Source organism: Dermochelys coriacea, chromosome 13 (assembly GCF_009764565.3).
Source record: "Dermochelys coriacea isolate rDerCor1 chromosome 13, rDerCor1.pri.v4, whole genome shotgun sequence".
Classification (NCBI taxonomy): Eukaryota; Metazoa; Chordata; order Testudines; family Dermochelyidae; genus Dermochelys; species Dermochelys coriacea.
Window position 1 is genome coordinate 34,280,351 of NC_050080.1, and position 16,972 is coordinate 34,297,322.

At 51.4% G+C, this 16,972-nt stretch overlaps 1 protein-coding gene across 1 annotated transcript; it reads left to right on the forward strand.

The window, feature by feature from the left end:
• Nucleotides 1-919: 919 nt before the first annotated feature.
• On the forward strand, nucleotides 920-1,917 carry LOC119842201 (ribonuclease-like). The gene is made up of 2 exons (XM_038370103.1): nucleotides 920-982; nucleotides 1,459-1,917. The coding sequence occupies exons 1-2, from the start codon at nucleotides 920-922 to the stop codon at nucleotides 1,915-1,917; spliced, it is 522 nt and encodes a 173-aa protein (XP_038226031.1).
• The last annotated feature ends 15,055 nt before the right edge of the window (nucleotides 1,918-16,972 follow it).

The following is a 16,972-nucleotide window of genomic DNA, read 5'->3' on the forward strand; positions in this document are numbered from 1 at the left end:
GGCTGATGGGAATGAGTGTATCTCCTGTGGAAGCAAAACTCATAGAGTTTAAGACACTCAGGTTGGGGGGCCTGGGTAATCTCCATCCCAGAACACTGGCACATGAGATTACAAGTCCAGTAGCAAGGATTTTTAATAAATCTACCAAATCTGGGGTGATACTGTATGACTGGAGATCAGTAAATATGCCACCCATATTTAAGAAAGGGAGAAAAGTGATCCAGGCAGCTCCCAGCCCATTAGTCTGACCTCAGGAGTATGGAAGGCTTTAGAACAAATTTTGAAGGAAACAATCATTAAAGACACAGAGATGAAAGGAAAAGGGGATGTAACGCAACATGGGTTTATCAAATGTAGCTCGGTCCAGACTAACTTGATGTCTTTCTTTGAGAAGAAAACTGATTCACTAGACCAGGGAAATGGGGCAGATCCAATCTGTCTGGACATCAGTAAAGCATTTGACATGTTGTCACCTGGGAAATTATTAACTAAACTAGCAAAGTTGGGGCTTAGTACAAAACTGTAGGGTAGGTAAGGAACAGACTGAAGGGGAGATGACAAGGGCTGTGCTGAAAGGGGAAAGATTGTGTTGGAGGAACTCCTTAAGGATTGGCCTTGGGACCAAACTTGTTAATATTTTCATTGGCACAAAAAGCAGGGATGTGCTACTGAAATTGGCTGATGACACAAAGTCAGTGAAAAGGAGACTGGAATATCCTATGGGAAGACCTGGATGATCTGGAGGAATGGAGTGAAGGAAAGGGGATGAAGTTCAATGGTACAAAGTGCACAGTCATGCACATAGGGACTAACAAGAATTTCTGCCATAAGCGGGGGGCTCATAATTTGGAAATGAGAAAGGAGGAGAAAGACCCAGGTGCATGGGTTGATCATAACTGGACTATGAGCCACCAGTGTGATGCAGCTGCGAGCAAGGCAAACGCGATCCCAGGACATATCTGGCGAGGCATTTCCAGGAAAGGTAGGGAAGTATTAATGCCATTGTACACGGTACCAGTGAGACCTCGTCTGGAATCCCACTGACAATTCTGGTCACCCTTGTTCAAGAGAGAAGACTTCAGACTGGATCAAGTGCAGGGCTGCTAGGATGCTCAGCAGAGCAGATGGCCAATCTTCTGAGAGGAAACTAGAATACATTGGGGTCGGGGGGTGGAGAATACCAGGCAGGGAGAGGAGTTATTGCAGCTAAAGGACAATGCTGGCATGAGAGCAAATGGGTAGAAACTGGCCATGAAGCACCATTGGCTGGAAATGAGATGGGTTCTAAGCAGCAGGGGAGGGGGTTAGGGGACAGTCCGGGGGCGAATGACCTAACCAGTTTGGAGATGGCACTTGATACCATAACGACGAGGATTGTACAGTGGGTAGCCTGCGACAGAATCCCTGGCTATCCTTTCGAGTCCAACCTTCCTATGTCCCCCTCCCTCTCCTCTGCAGGTAGATGCCGGGCCAGGTGCAGCAACGGCTGTGAAGGGACCCCACCCAATGCTGCTGCTGGCCCTGGTGCTGCTGGCTGGCTGGTTGGCCCAGCTTGGCCAAGGAGCCAGCTACCCGCAGTTCCTGAGGCAGCACGTTGACAACCCCAAGACCAGGGCTCGGGATGACCGGACCTATTGCAACATGATGATGCGGCGCCGGCGCATGGCCAGCCCCTGCAAACACACCAACACCTTCATCCATGCCCCCGCCAGCCAGCTCCAAGACATCTGTGGCCGGGCGGGCCGGCGCGTCGGCCGCAACCTGCACAACAGCAACAACCGCTATCGCATCACCACCTGCCGACTGGCTAGGAGGTCAACCCGCCCGCCCTGCAACTACCGAGGGGCCAGCAGCATCCGTCGGATCCGCGTGGCTTGTGTCAGGAGGCTGCCCGTGCACTATGACAGGACCCTCTAGAGCAGAGTGGCCAGGCCTGGGGCAGGAGCCAGGGCGTCCTGCTGCTTTCACTCTCCACGAACACTTCCATGACTGGGGGCTCCCCGACTCTGTCTCTGCCCCCTCCTGGATCCACCCTCCGCCCAAGGCACCCGGTATGAGATCCAGGAACCAGGGGGGCTCAAGCCAGGCGTCCGAGTCCATGGTGAGGACCCCGACAGCAGGGTGACCTACCATGGCGAGCGCTCGGCTAGCACGGTTTCCATTGAGTCCCCAGCATGAAAAAAACCCAACCTCCTGGATGTCTATTGCCCCATGATCAATTGTAATCCCCATTGATCCTTCTGCAGCGGCTCAGAGTAATCATGCCACCCTCTGCTGCCCTTAGTGTCCATTATACAGTATAGTCGCCCCTTCCCCACCCCCACCCTCTGCTGCCCCTAGTGCCCATTATACAGTATAGTCGCCCCTTCCCCACCCCCACCCTCTGCTGCCCCTAGTGCCCATTATACAGTATAGCCGCCCCTTCCCCACCCCTACCCCCTGCTGCCCCTCGTGCCCATTATACAGTACAGCTGCCCCTTCCCCACCCCCACCCTCTGCTGCCCCTAGTGCCCATTATACAGTATAGCCGCCCCTTCCCCACCCCCACCCTCTGCTGCCCCTAGTGCCCATTATACAGTATAGCCGCCCCTTCCCCACCGCCACCCTCTGCTGCCCCAAGTGCCCATTATACAGTACAGCCGCCCCTTCCCCACCCCTACCCCCTGCTGCCCCTCGTGCCCATTATACAGTATAACCACCCCTTCCCCACCCCCACCCTCTGCTGCCCCTAGTGTCCATTATACAGTATAGCCGCCCCTTCCCCACCCCCACCCTCTGCTGCCCCTAGTGCCCATTATACAGCATAGCCGCCCCTTCCCCACCCCCACCCTCTGCTGCCCCTAGTGCCCATTATACAGCATAGCCGCCCCTTCCCTACCCCCACCCTCTGCTGCCCCTAGTGTCCATTATACAGTATAGCCGCTCCTTCCCCACCCCCACCCTCTGCTGCCCCTAGTGCCCATTATAGAGTATAGCCGCCCCTTCCCCACCCCCACCCTCTGCTGCCCCTAGTGCCCATTATACAGTATAGCCGCTCCTTCCCCACCCCCACCCTCTGCTGCCCCTAGTGCCCATTATAGAGTATAGCCGCCCCTTCCCCACCCCCACCCTCTGCTGCCCCTAGTGTCCATTATACAGTACAGCTGCCCCTTCCCTGCCCCTACCCTCTGCTGCCCCTAGTGCCCATTATACAGTACAGCCCCCCTTCCCCACCCCCACCCTCTGCTGCCCCTAGTGCCCATTATACAGTATAGCCGCCCCTTCCCCACCCCCACCCTCTGCTGCCCCTAGTGCCCATTATAGAGTATAGCCGCCCCTTCCCCACCCCCACCCTCTGCTGCCCCTAGTGTCCATTATACAGTATAGCCGCCCCTTCCCCACCCCCACCCTCTGCTGCCCCTAGTGCCCATTATACAGTACAGCCCCCCTTCCCCACCCCCACCCTCTGCTGCCCCTAGTGCCCATTATACAGTATAGCCGCCCCTTCCCCACCTCCACCATCTGCTGCCCCTAGTGCCCATTATACAGTATAGCCCCCATTCCCCACCCCCACCCCCTGCTGCCCCTAGTGTCCATTATACAGTATAGCCCCCCTTCCCCACCCCCACCCTCTGCTGCCCCTAGTGCCCATTATACAGTATAGCCGCCCCTTCTCCTCCCCCACCCTCTGCTGCCCCTAGTGCCCATTATACAGTATAGCCGCCCCTTCCCCACCCCCACCCTCTGCTGCCCCTAGTGCCCATTATACAGTATAGCTGCCCCTTCTCATCCCTTACCCATGCGGTGGTGGGGTTGATGTTGGGAGAAGTGTCTCAGGCTAAGCCCTGGGTGCTGTTACTGGGCTCATTCTCTTGCTGTTTCTCGCAATAAATCACTTCCTGCCCATGCAGTCTGGCCCGTGTGTTTGGGGAGGTGGCACGCAGAAGAATTAGCTGGCTCTCTCCCCACTGTTAAAAATCACGAGATTTTAATGAGCTTCCAGCTCCCAGTGGCGTGTCAGGCCAGTGGGTTAGCCGCTGAGCTAGCCAATCACCTCCTCTGAGTGCTCCACCGGGGACCAGTTCACTGCCAATCCTATGGAGCAGGGGCTACTTCCCTGCCTGCCTCGCTACTGGCATCATTTCTCTTGGGGTGACTGGGGCAACCCCTTGTTTTTCAAATATATTGGGGAGCCTAGAGCATAGATCCAGACTCCCTCAAACCTCTCCCCACACAGTCCTGGGGACTGTCAGTCTCCCCAGTTCTTTGTCTCTGTCCTCTGCTGTGCCCCAAATCCCCCCACCATCTCAATGCCTGCCGGCTCCCCTCTCCTGCTTTCCCCTCTAACCCAGCCCCCCTGCAAGCACCAGCCCCCTTCACCAGCCTTTCAATCCCTGCAGGCTCCTAAGCCCCCTATAATAGCCTAACTCAGGGGAGCTGGGGCCTTGGAAGCTGGAGGTGGGAGCCCAATGGAAAGCCTTGCAGTGGGACTGGGATCCCATGCGTCCCACAGGACCCTATGCCATAATAGTGGGAGTGGGTAAAATGTACTTTGTAGAAGGCAGGTTGGGCGGACAAAAAAAAATAGACTGTGGGAATTTGCATGTAAATCTCTCATCAGTTTGTCCTAAATCAATTTCAGCAATGTAACCCCCCCCCCAGGAATCCTCCCATGCTCTAGACACCTCTCCTGTCTCTCAGGGGAGTTGTGAACACACCTGGGGGCTCAGGAGGCCAGTTGGATGGTGCCAAATAAAGGGGGATGCAGGAAAGGGTGATGGGAGATGGTGAGGGTACACGAGAGACGAAGGAGGCGTCGTGGGAGGGGGGAATTTCGAGAGTGCTCCTGGTTCAGCAGAGAGCTCAGGAGATGGGTTTGGAGGGGCAGGAGAGGGCCCAGGCCTGCATGGTGTTGGGGGTCAGTCAGTCTGGGCTCTTTCACCACAGCTCAAGCCCGGACACAGAGTGATTTTGATCCGATCCATAAGGTTTATTCATTCATCAAGAGTCACAAAGTTTGAGGATCAAGAGATTTGCAGATCTAGTTTGTGGGCACCAAAGTTTGTAGGCATGAACCAGGCACAGCAATGGCCAGCAATTAACATCAAGTGGCTATACCCCAGAGCAACAGATCCCCATGATTTCTCATTCCATTTATTATAATCATTGGTCACGAGTCCTGTATCCCAACCCCATTCTCATGGGGCAGGCCGCTCCCCAAGCAGTGATGCTGCATTGCGTCTGAGGTCCTCTCACAAGGCAGCCCCTGTTATTGCTAGTGTTTGCTTTGAAAGCCACTGGTTTAACGCATCAGAAGAAATTGCTTGCAAGTCATTTGCTGAGATTCTCTCAGGCCAGCGTGCTTGGGCTGATGGAGGAGAAACTCGCACCCAGCATTGCTTGGTCTGGTCCCTCCAGGTCTCCCTAGGAAGCCTGCAGACTCAGCAAGAGACCGCTCAGATCAAATCAAACTGAAGAGACAAGCACACTCTGCTATGAAGCCTCCCCACTTCTTCGAAGGCCCAGGGAGGAAGAGGCTTGTCTGAGGGCCCAGCAGCACTTTGCCAGTTCTGCAGCTTCTTGGGCAGCAAACGGGGATCTACACGCTACTGGACACTTGCCGATGGATTTTGAGATACCTGCTTCCTCTGCTTCCCAACTACTTCCACCGATAGCCGGGAGATGGCGATGGTGAAAGCCATGTCGCATTTGATCGTTTGCCAAGGGGGATTTTTAATGCATTATTCATTTCAGTTGCAGTTGCTTCTGGATTAGCAGGGACTGTTGATAGGTTTCCCCCTTTCAAGCAATTTCTTTTGACATTTCAAAACTAATCGTGTTAATAGAATAACAATCCCCAGCTCTTCTCTAGTGCTTCGCATCAATAGAGCACAAAGCGCTTTCCAAAGGAGGTCAGTAACAAGTTACAGGTCGGGAAACTGAGGCACAGAGCGGGAATGTGACTGATTCAAGGTCACCCAGCAGGACAGTGGCAGAGCCAGGAATAGAATTCAGAGTCCTGAGTTCAATCCTGTGTCCTAGTCACTGTTCATACCTCTCCATATTTCTTCTCCCGCCATATAATTCATCCCATGTCTAGAGAACAACAAGTATTTCAATGGCGAAGCAAACAATGTGAGCTGTATTTCCTCTAAATATAGTGGCTGTGGCTTGGATTAAATCTAATGCCTTTCACTGAGCAGCCTTCAGGGTGTGCAGGAGAATAAGAGATACTGAAGAACCGAGGCAGATTATCCACACGTGGGGATGGGGACAGATCAACGCACAGGAATGCTTGGGTAGACCTGGTAATCCCGGGTGATGCCACTCACTAAACTTTGGCCCAGTCGCCCCTGTTATGATGGAGGGGCGGCTGGACCACAGCTGAACAGTGCCATCTAGGGCCCAGTGATGTGTAAATCCAGCCCTGCATAGAAAGCTAGCAGGTGAATGGCCATTACAGACGATAGGGGTCAGGTCCCCAGTTGGTGGAGATAGACAGCGGTTCCATGAATGTCAATGGATCCAGTCCTGATTTGGTGTAGACGTCTCTTGACACCAGCTGGAGATTTTGCCCTTGCTTGTCTGTTATAGCCTGGATGGCGTTGAGCATCACTGGCCACCCCTCCCCTCACAAACACCCGATTCAGAAAATCGCTATTTTTAACGTTGAGGTTTGTCATATTTAATAACCTCTGAATATCTCATAGGCTGGCCTGGCTGTTTAGATGCACAGACCGACTGCACTCAATGAACTGGGCCTGCTGCGAGGGAGCTCTCACCATCTGGTTTGATTCTGGCCAGCCTTTGCTGGCATTCACAGCTGTCATTGCCCATGTCAAGGTTCCTTCCCCACTCTGAACTCTAGGGTACAGATGTGGGGACCTGCATGAAAACCTCCTAAGCTTACTTTTACCAGCTTAGGTTAAAACTTCCCAAAGATACAAACTATTTTACCTTTTGCCCTTGGACTTTCGCTGCCACTACCCAAACGTCTAACAGGGATATAATTGGGAAAGAGCCTGTTTGGAAACATCTTTCCCGCCAAAATCATCCCAAAACCTTATACCCCCCTTCCTGGGAAAGGTTTGATAAAAATCCTCACCAATTTGAATTGGTGACCACAGACCCAAACCCTTGGATCTTAAGAACAATGAAAAAGCATTCAGATTCTTAAAAGAAGAATTTTAATAGAAGAAAAAGTAAAAAGAATCACCTCTGTAAAACCAGGATGGTAAATACCTTACAGGGTAATTAGATTTAAACATAGACAATCCCTCTAGGCAAAACCTTAAGCTACAAAAAGACACAAAAACAGGAATCTACATTCCATTCAGCACAGCTTATTTTCTCAGCCATTTAAAGAAATCAGAATCTAACGCATCTCTAGCTAGATTACTTACTAAGTTCTAAGACTCCATTCCTGTTCTGTCCCCGGCAAAAGCATCACACAGACAGAGAGAGAGGCTTTGTTTCTCCCTCCCCCCAGCTTTTGGAAGTATCTTGTCTCCTCATTGGTCATTTTGGGTCAGGTACCAGCGAGGTTATCCTAGCTTCTTAACCCTTTACAGGTGAAAGGGTTTTTCCTCTGGCCAGGAGGGATTTTAAAGGTGTTTACCCTTCCCTTTATATTTATGACAGCCCACATGTCCTTCTGCGACATCTCCGACTCCGGGCAGTGGCTATGGTCACAGTCCAAGCGCTGCCTTCACACCCCCAGTGGCCAGGTCCCCCTGTGAGGGCCAGAAGAAGCACCTGCATCAGGAACATCAGACAGGTTACACTGCTGTTGAAATGATTAGCACACAAGTTTGTGCTTCCCAAGAACATTTCAAGCTTCTTGTTGAGACACTGACAGTCCCCAAAACTGAAAAATTGTAGCCCTTACCTGAATATGTTTTGGTTTCTCACTGTTTAGGGACAACAGCTATAATTTTTGGGCCAATTGTTTTGTTTTGGGTTTTGTTGTTTTCAACCAAAGGTTTTTCTCGTTTCAGCTGAAAATTATTTCTGTTTTTTTGGTCTGATTTTGGCCAAAATTTTGATCTGTTTCATGTTTTATGGTGAAAGGCCAACATTTTCCACAGGAGGAAAAAACAACAACAAAATGTTTCCTAGCCAGCTCCAGAAGCTAGCTTTCTTTATGATCCTACACCGCCATGCAGATCAACTACAGACTGGGTCTTTCAAGGGTGCTAAGGAGGAGATGAAATCAGGCTCTGACATCCCTTTCGGCTCAGTCTGGGGGTGGATGCAATGTGTGTTCAGGTTCCCAGCAGCTTAGATGGTCCCTGCGGCCCAATGGATGAGTTGGGAAGCCAACCTGTAAGAGGGAAGAGAAAAACGGGGTTGTGTCTTTCCCTGCCCGCCTCCCCAAAATTCTGGAGGGGGCTTGGGCCAGTTAGGTGATTCTCCAGGAGGAACCCCAGACACTCACACCCCAGCCCTTCAAGAACCTGGCCCATGGGTTATCGCTTCTGGGTCCCCCTCCTCTCTCTTTAGTTCTCTGTCTCCCCTCCACTTCCCCCTCCTTTCCTTACCTTCCCCTCCCCAAGCTCCCTTCCACTCTCCACTCTTTATTATCTTTCTTCTCCCGTTTTTCCCCTTCTCTCTTCTCTCCGCCTTCCCCTTCTATCCATCTGCCTCTCCTAGTCTCTCCCCATCTCCCTCCCTCTCTCAGGACCTGATATAATATAATATATAGAATTCCTAAGTGAAGTTTTGGAATAACCTTCCAAGGGAAGCAGTGGGGGCAAAAGATCTATCTGGTTTTAAGATTCTACTTGATAAGTTTATGGAGGAGATGGTATGATGGGATAATGGGATTTTGGTAAGTAATTGATCTTTAAATATTCAGGGTAAATAGGACTAATCCCATGAGATGGGATATTAGATGGATGGGATCTGAGTTACTATAGAAAATTCTTTCCTGGGTATCTGGCTGGTGAATCTTGCCCATATGCTCAGGGTTTAGCTGATTGCCATATTTGGGGTCGGGAAGGAATTTTCCTCCAGGGCAGAATGGAGAGGCCCTGGCGGTTTTTCGCCTTCCTCTGTAGCATGGGGCATGGTTGACTTGAGGGAGGCTTCTCTGCTCCTTGAAGTCTTTAAACCATGATTTAAGGACATCAATAGCTCAGACATAGGTGAGGTTTTTCATAGGAGTGGGTGGGTGAGATTCTGTGGCCTGCGCTGTGCAGGAGGTCGGACTAGATGATCAGAATGGTCCCTTCTGACCTTAGTATCTATCTATGACCTCTCCAGCATATTGCTGGCAAATGGACTCTAAGGGCAGGGATATCTAACTGCCCCAGCTGCAAGGCTCAGGGATGGGACCAAATAGCCGGAGAGGGACAGATAATAGCACCCTCTAACCCTAGCTGTTCCCTTTATTAATCTCACCCTGGACTCATCTCCTCCACTTTACCAGCTGCTCAAACCCACTCCCTGAAGATTCAAACCACCCCACAAGGACTAGCCCCCAGGGCGAGGTTCCTGAAGTTGCCTAGGGGATTTGGACACCATTGGGTCATTTGCTCTTTACACAGCAATAACATGGAGAACCCATATGGGGTCAGCTGGGTCCCAAACAACCGTCTTAACTAACTACACACAAATACACCCGGTTGGGGCACACACACGCATGTGCATACACACACACACATACACAAACAGCTGCGCTGGCTGGGTTCTGCAGCTTCCCCAACACAGGATGCGGTGAGCGCCACTAAAGGGCTTGCTGGCCATTTAAAGGGCTACCACCCTATTCCTGTACACTGCACATGCCCTTTCCCCTAGGGGTATTGGACAGCCCGATCCCTTTGGAAATCGCAGCCCAAGACTCCAGCTCACCCAAGTCCTTGCACGTCTGCTGCCGCCATCAGGAATGGATCCGGCTCTCTGCCCTGGGGAGGGAGCATTTCTCAGCGCTCAGCTGGGCAGCTCGGGGTGGGGCAGAAAGCGAAAGGGAACCGAAAGCATGGACATGGGTGGGGCAGGGCAATTTCATCCCATGGAGACATTCTAAGTGTCATTACTAACTGTGGTTCACAGGGGTTGAGTATGTTCTGGGAAACTGGTGTGTGTGGTGGTGGGGGGGGGGATGGGGGTTACATGTGGGGTGATACTCAATGCATCCAATGATGTGAGCTGTAGCTCACGAAAGCTTATGCGCAAATAAATTTGTTAGTCTCTAAGGTGCCACAAGTTCTCCTGTTCTCAATGCGACTGTAAATCAGGCGTCTTGACTTGGGCAATGTGGAAACAGAGGCACTCACAGTCAAAGGCCAGGTGGAGTGTTAGGGGCTGGCCCTGACCCTAACCAGCCAGCTTTAGGTCCAACTGGGATTATTTTGGGGGCATTCTCCGGCCTGTGCTAAGCAGGACATCAGACTAGCCAATCACAGTGATCCCTTTTGGCCTTGCACTCTGGCTCTGTAACCTCTTCCCCAGTGAGGAACCAGCAGGAACCTGGGCAGGAATCCCCAAAGGGGCATACTAGGGGGTTATGGGCTCAACTCCCAGAGACCTGGGCACCTAACTCGCTTGGGAACCTTTGGAAACAATCTACTGCAGAGATTAGTAGGTGTGTGTGTGCGGGGACAGATGAATGCATGGAGGGTGGGGTGGACACTGGATGGATAGAGACAGACAGTAATCAGTTGTATATAACTTAGGCTTGACCTTAGTCCTGGCTGTGTGGCGGATGCAGAGCCCACTGTTGTTTGCAGGAGTCAGCTGTAAGCATCTGGTCCTCTGGAAGCAAAAGGAACCAGGTGCCCGGATTGACCTAGCAGCTGATTTACAAGGAGCACTTTACAAGGGCTGGGCTCAGTCACTGCATCAGTCAGCTGGGTGCCCAGGCAGCCCCCACTGGCATGTCTGCTACACCCTGGATGGTCTACCTGGCGAAGGTTCAGGGGCAGCACTATGGGGAGTTTGCGAGGGTTATTGGCACCTAAAATTTGCATTAGCCCCTCCCTGTATCCTCCCCTCCTGGCACAAAAGTCAAATGTTATGCAGATGTAAGTGTAGCATGGTATGGCATTGTCACCCTCACTTCTGCGCTGCTGCTGGCAGTGTCACTGCCTTTAGAGCTGGGTGTCCAGCCAGCAGCCGCTGCTGTTCATCCACTCAGCTCTGAAGGCACCTCCAACAAGAGCAGCACAGAAGTAAGGGTGGAAATGCCTCTCCATTTTTCTGACTAGCCCAGTTAAGCCCCCTCACCAGGAAGCTGGTGCCGCCCCAGAAAGGTCAGTCACCAAGGGCAATGGCCATCCCAGAATTTGGGATGCTAAACTTGAGACACCTGGGCCCTGATCCCCCCCATCACATTTGACATCCCCAATCTCAGTCGGGATCTGTGCAGTACCAGGCATAATGGGGGCCCTGATCTCAGCCTCTGTACAATGGGAGGCAAAGGATAGGGCAGAGTCTAAGAAGATTTCCTGGCAGTCGGGGATGGGCAGTGTCAGATAGATTTCCCAGCATGGTGGGAGGAGGGGGAAGTCCTGAGGTACTAGGACAGTAAATGCAAATCTAAGTGGACACGGACACTTCCACAGGAGGCAGTGATGCATTAGACAAAAGTGGATCTCTAAAGGGACGCATGCACCTCGCTCCTTTGATCACACCCCTCCAAATCATGGCACAGTCACAGCTCTGCCAAGCAGCTCTAGGTAATCTCTCTACCTTTCAGTACCGCTATGCCAAACCCAGGGAATGCAGCGAGAGTGCATGCACCTAATTCACAGTGACTATTGTCAACTCCAGGGAGGGCAGAGTTAAGGTTGTGCAGAAGTTCACCTTAACTCAGTATTTCCTGCTTTTCAGAGGTTTCAGATTTGCTGAACTCACCATTCTGGAAGGGCAGGAGATACCTCCGGCCAACCTTAACTCAACACTGATGAAGTTTTTTGTCCGTAAATTGCCATATAACTTTACAGGGGGATTGAAACAACTTTATTCCAGGGACCGGAAGGGTTCTGCTGTGTGGTGGATTATTGCGCTTTCTCTCCAGCTGCTCGGCTATAATCACCACTTTCCATTGTGCTCATAATAGCACCTGGGTCAGAGAATTTGAGCTCTAAAGTATTTATTTCTCTGAAATATAAACTCCCCCATCCGTCAACTGAACATGTGTCTCCCCCATCCTAGCCCCTGCCCTGTTCATTGTTCCGTCTGACTCCTGGTCAATTGAGTGGGGCCCCCCACTCCGTCCTTCAAGATGGCAGCACCCCAAGGGTTGAAAAAAATCAAATGCCTTACCCTGGCAGGTGTGTTTATTGTAGGGGCAGCTCCAGAGAAGGGCTAAGCAATAGAACAAGTTCTTTGGCTCCTCATTTGATCCGTGCCCTTGAGCTTTCAGCTGCCTTTGCATTTTTACATGAATTCTTCTATATTTGATCCACAGCGGCCCGGGTGATTAGCCCTTGGGTGCAGCCCATTTACTGCAAAAACCTGTTTATTTTGCAGTGCACTTTGTGCCGCTCTGCGGGGCTTGTACAAGAAACTGTAAAGCACAGAAAGGGCTCTTCTTTGGGCACACACGTTGCAAGGCAGTGCCGCTTTCCCGGGGTTGCCCACACAGGCTGTGATTGCTGACCACTCCTCCACCCTCCTGGTAAATAGCAGAGCAGCCTAGCTTCCCTGTTTGCCCGTTGCCTTTTTGAACAAGATGCTCCTGTGCTTTTGGGGGAAGGGCTCTCCTTGGGGTGACATCCTCCAACATAGGGACAGTCTGCAGAGGTTCCTATGGAATTACTAACTGCTCCCCACTGCCAGACCAGCATTGGCACAGTGGGTATGGAGGAGGGCCACAGTAGACCTGGTTGAGCTTTGGGTTTGAAATTGAGTTTGGAGTTTAGCGTGCAGGATAGGCCCAAAGCATGTGACTGAAAAAGATCATAAGAACATAAGAACCACCCTACTGGGTCAGACCAGGGGTCCATCTAGCCCAGTGTCCTGTCTTCTGACAGTGGCCAATGCCAGGTGCCCTAGAAGGAATGAACAGAACAGGTAATCATCAAGTGATCCATTCCTTGTCAACCATTCCCAGCTTCTGGCAAACAGAGGCTAGGGACACCATCCCTGCCCATCCTGGCTAATAGCACTGGTGAACCTATCCTCCATGAATGTATCTAGCTCTTTTTTGAATCCAGTTATAGTCTTGGCCTTCATGAGAAACAAGAGGTGTTCTGTGTTAAACGTCTAGTGTTTCTTGAAATACCAGAGATCACTAATTTTTAAGGTTGGGGCTGAGATAACAGAAAGAAAAGAAATGTGGTTAACTGGGTACCAGATTGTGATGTTTTGGGGATCACGCAGGCCAGAGGTTTTCTTCTCTTGCAGTTTGAGCTCTGCCATCTGCATCGCGGTGCTCGGGTGCCTCCTTGTTTCTGCGGAGCCGCAATCTAGTCAGCTTTACCTGCGCAGCCATCTCCAGTTGGGAAGTAAGGTCTGGCTGGTTTCCCAACCCTGGGTCATCTCCCTCCTCCTTCCCCTTCTTCTGCTCCAAATACTTAGTGAGTGAGGTTTACAGCTCCGCTGCTGATTTCCCTGTCACACTCTGGGGTGAAATCCACACCAGTGAGGGGTTGTGTTACTGTCTGGCCTGTAACCTTGGGTGTCTCACAATGTTTTACTGTTGCAGTTCTCAACCTGGGCCATGCACAACCAGCCACCAACATGCAGATCACACCCTAAGCATCTATGCATTAGACAGCCCTGGCTCAGCTACGCTGACCCCAGCAGCCAGTCTGCAGCCCCACTGTGGCTTCCCGCAAGCTTGGTTACTACTTGTAGGGTGGTCCCAAGGACTCCCAGTCCTGAATGTTCCCCAAAACATGTGTTGTGCACAGCCCAGCCCTCTCCTGGACAGTTCAGATGCTGAGGTTTGATGCCCCTGTAAGGAGTCGACATTCAATAGTTTGTTACTTTTACTCGAGTTTACACACATTAAAAATAGATTAAAAATAGATTTAAAATTAACTTTAATCTAGATTAAAAATAAAGCAAGTCTATTAACAAAAGAAGATGGGATGTTAAGTGCATTCAGGTACAAGAGATAAAGTTAGAAATGGTTGGGAGCAAATCAAAGAGAAAACATGCAGCTAAACGTCTAAAATGTGATCTAGTAAGTTTTGGTTGTAGGCGTTGTTCAAAATGGCCTCTCTCACCCACCATCTTCCAGCAAGATGGTGACTGATGTGTTCCTCGGTCAGGATCTCCCCCAGGATCTCCCAGAGGTGCCGGCGTTGGTCTTCTAAGGTGAAAGAGAGAGAGAGAGAGGTTGGGATTCCCTGCCCTTTCCTTTTATAGTCCCATCAACCCTTGAAGTGGATTCTTTGGAAGGTTACCCCTCCAAGCAAAGTTCATCCAAACAGTGAGGAAGACAATGTGGAGTCTGGTGGCAAAGGTGGCTACGGGCTCTTTCTTCCTCCACTTATGTTTGCTAAAATACAAATTGTTCTGTTTCCTGCCACCTCCTCCCCTGCTGTTTGAGGACCTTATGAACTACTTATGTGCAAATCAAGGTAAACCCACGTTCCTGTGTTTAGGACAGACCTTGCCTAGGTGGGGCTGTCTGGTTTTGACCGTGGACTAATAACATTGTACAGGAAGAATTCATAACTTTACATATAATGTTGCTACATCCATTCCATCATGATATTATTGACCAGTGAGTTCTTAGCTTTCCTATGATACCTCCCAGGGCATATTCTATACAAAGATTGTTACACTGGCACAAGGGTGGGCAAACATTTTGGCCCAAGGGCCTCATCTGGGTGGGGAAATTGCATGTAGGGCCAGGAATGTAGGGCTGGGGTAGGGGGTTGGGGTGCAGGGAGGGGTGCGGAGTGTGGGGAGGGGGCTCAGGGCAGGGGGTTGGGGTGCAGGAAAGGTGTGGAGTGCGGACTCTGGCCCGGCGCCATTTACCTTGAATGGCTCTGGGGTGGCAGCCGCGTGCAGCGGGACTAAGGCAGGTTCCGTGCCTGCCCTGGCCCTGCGCCATTCCGGGAAGTGGCTGGCACCACGTCCCTGCGGCCCTTGGGGGGGGGCAGAGGGCTCCGTGTGCTGCCCTCGCCTGCAGGTACCTCTCCCACAGCTCCCATTGGCCAGGAAGGAGGAACCCCAAGGGCCGCAGGGACATGGTGCCGGCCCTGGCGCAGGGCCAGGGCAGGCAGGGAGCCTGCCTTAGCCCCACAGAGCTGGCAATCCTGCGGACCAGATCCAAAGCCCTCCTGCACTAGTGGGTTGGGTGTGAATACAGGGGTGCTTTTGGTGACTCCACTGCCCCATCTGCACAGCACCAACCCTCCCCCCAAGACGGAACAGTGGCTACTCGTTTCCCCTTTGCACTTTCTGGGCAATAAAGGTTTTTTTAAATTGTTTCCAGCTACCTCCAACCCTTTCAAGAACCCACCGCCCAGAGTGCAATAAAAACTGTGGCACACACTGTGACAAAACCCTTATGGTGCCCCGTGATAGAATCCTTTCCCATCCCTGCACATTACACCCTCAGCTCCAAACAGGAGCACTCGGGTTCTGGGGGGCACCTCTTGTGAACCTGTAAGGCCAAGTCAGGGCTGGCATAGCCCAGAGGAGAGGGCTTGAGTGGCTGAAAGGCTTCATAAGCCAGGGAAATGGAGGGCGAGCTGAGTGTCCCAAAACCACAGGAGGACTACTGCCGTCAATGGCCACAATGCAAAATACCCCTTTCTAGTTGCAGAAACCAGGCTAAGCTTCTTTCCTGACAACCCCACATTGATACTGGTGAACTTTCCATGGAGACCATCCAGGCCTGCCAGCCCCAGGGGGAAATTCCCCTTCCTGTTGATAAAGTCGGAGGTCTATGGGGGGCATGTGTGTCCCATCAGTAGCCCCAAAACAAATTGCAAACCCCAAATGGGCAAATACATCAATAACTTCCTGAATGTTGGCAAGCTTTATGAAATGGGGGAACAGCACCTACTTGACCTGTTGAAGTTGGCAGATGACCCAAAAATTGGAGGACTGGTAAATAAGACGAGGACGGTCACTGATACAGAGTGACTTCAATCATTTGGTAAACTGGGAGCAGGCGAACAATATGTGCTTTAATACAGCTACATGTAAATGTATACATCTGGGACCAAAGAACGTCAGCTGTACTTACAGGATGGGGGACTGTCTCCTGGGAAGCAGTTACTCTGAAAAACATTTCGGGGTTGTGGTGGAGAATCAGCTGAACATGAGATCCCTGTGCGACGCTGTGGCCAAAAGAGCTAACGTAACGTTGGGATGCATAAACGGGAATCTCAAGTAGGACTGCATGTTTCTCCCCTGTGGTGTGTTTGGGAGACCGCCAGTCCCTGGTTATTCAGAGTAGGGCTCTCCCACCCCCATCATGGAGCGAGGGGAAAGCCTATGGGGGTCTCGCTGAATCTCACCTTATGAACAGTGGAATGGCTTCAAACAGGAAACTGGTTACTGGAGCAGGGGGCTGGACCCTGGGTCTCCCCCTCCCAGGTGGGTGCACTAACCACTGGGCAGCAGAGTCATTATCGCTCGCTTTGGCCCAGTGACTGTGTAATTATTTTTACACAATGGAGCAGCGTCAACAGGAGAGACTGAACCCCTTCCATCCCCCACAAATAACGCATAGCTCAGTGGGTCTGGCCAGAAACTTTCTATTTTCTGATGAAAAGTGAATTTATTGGAGGAAATGCAGACATGTCCCCCCAGTTTTGATGAGTTGAAACTTTTTTTTCAATGCCCTTAAGAAAGCTGGGATGGAGAAGTTTTGATCCACCCTACCTGGGAGTTTGCTGTCTGCCTGTATCTTCTTTAAACAGAGTCAGTTCTTACGGTGGAGTTGGGCTTTCCAGCCAGGGGTGTGGGGGGTCCTGCCTGCTGTTGTGACCCCTCTACTTCAGGTCTGGGGCGTCCCATGTAAATTAGCTAGTTCCACTAAGAAAATATTTGGATTTCCTGTCGCTGATTCCTCCTGTCA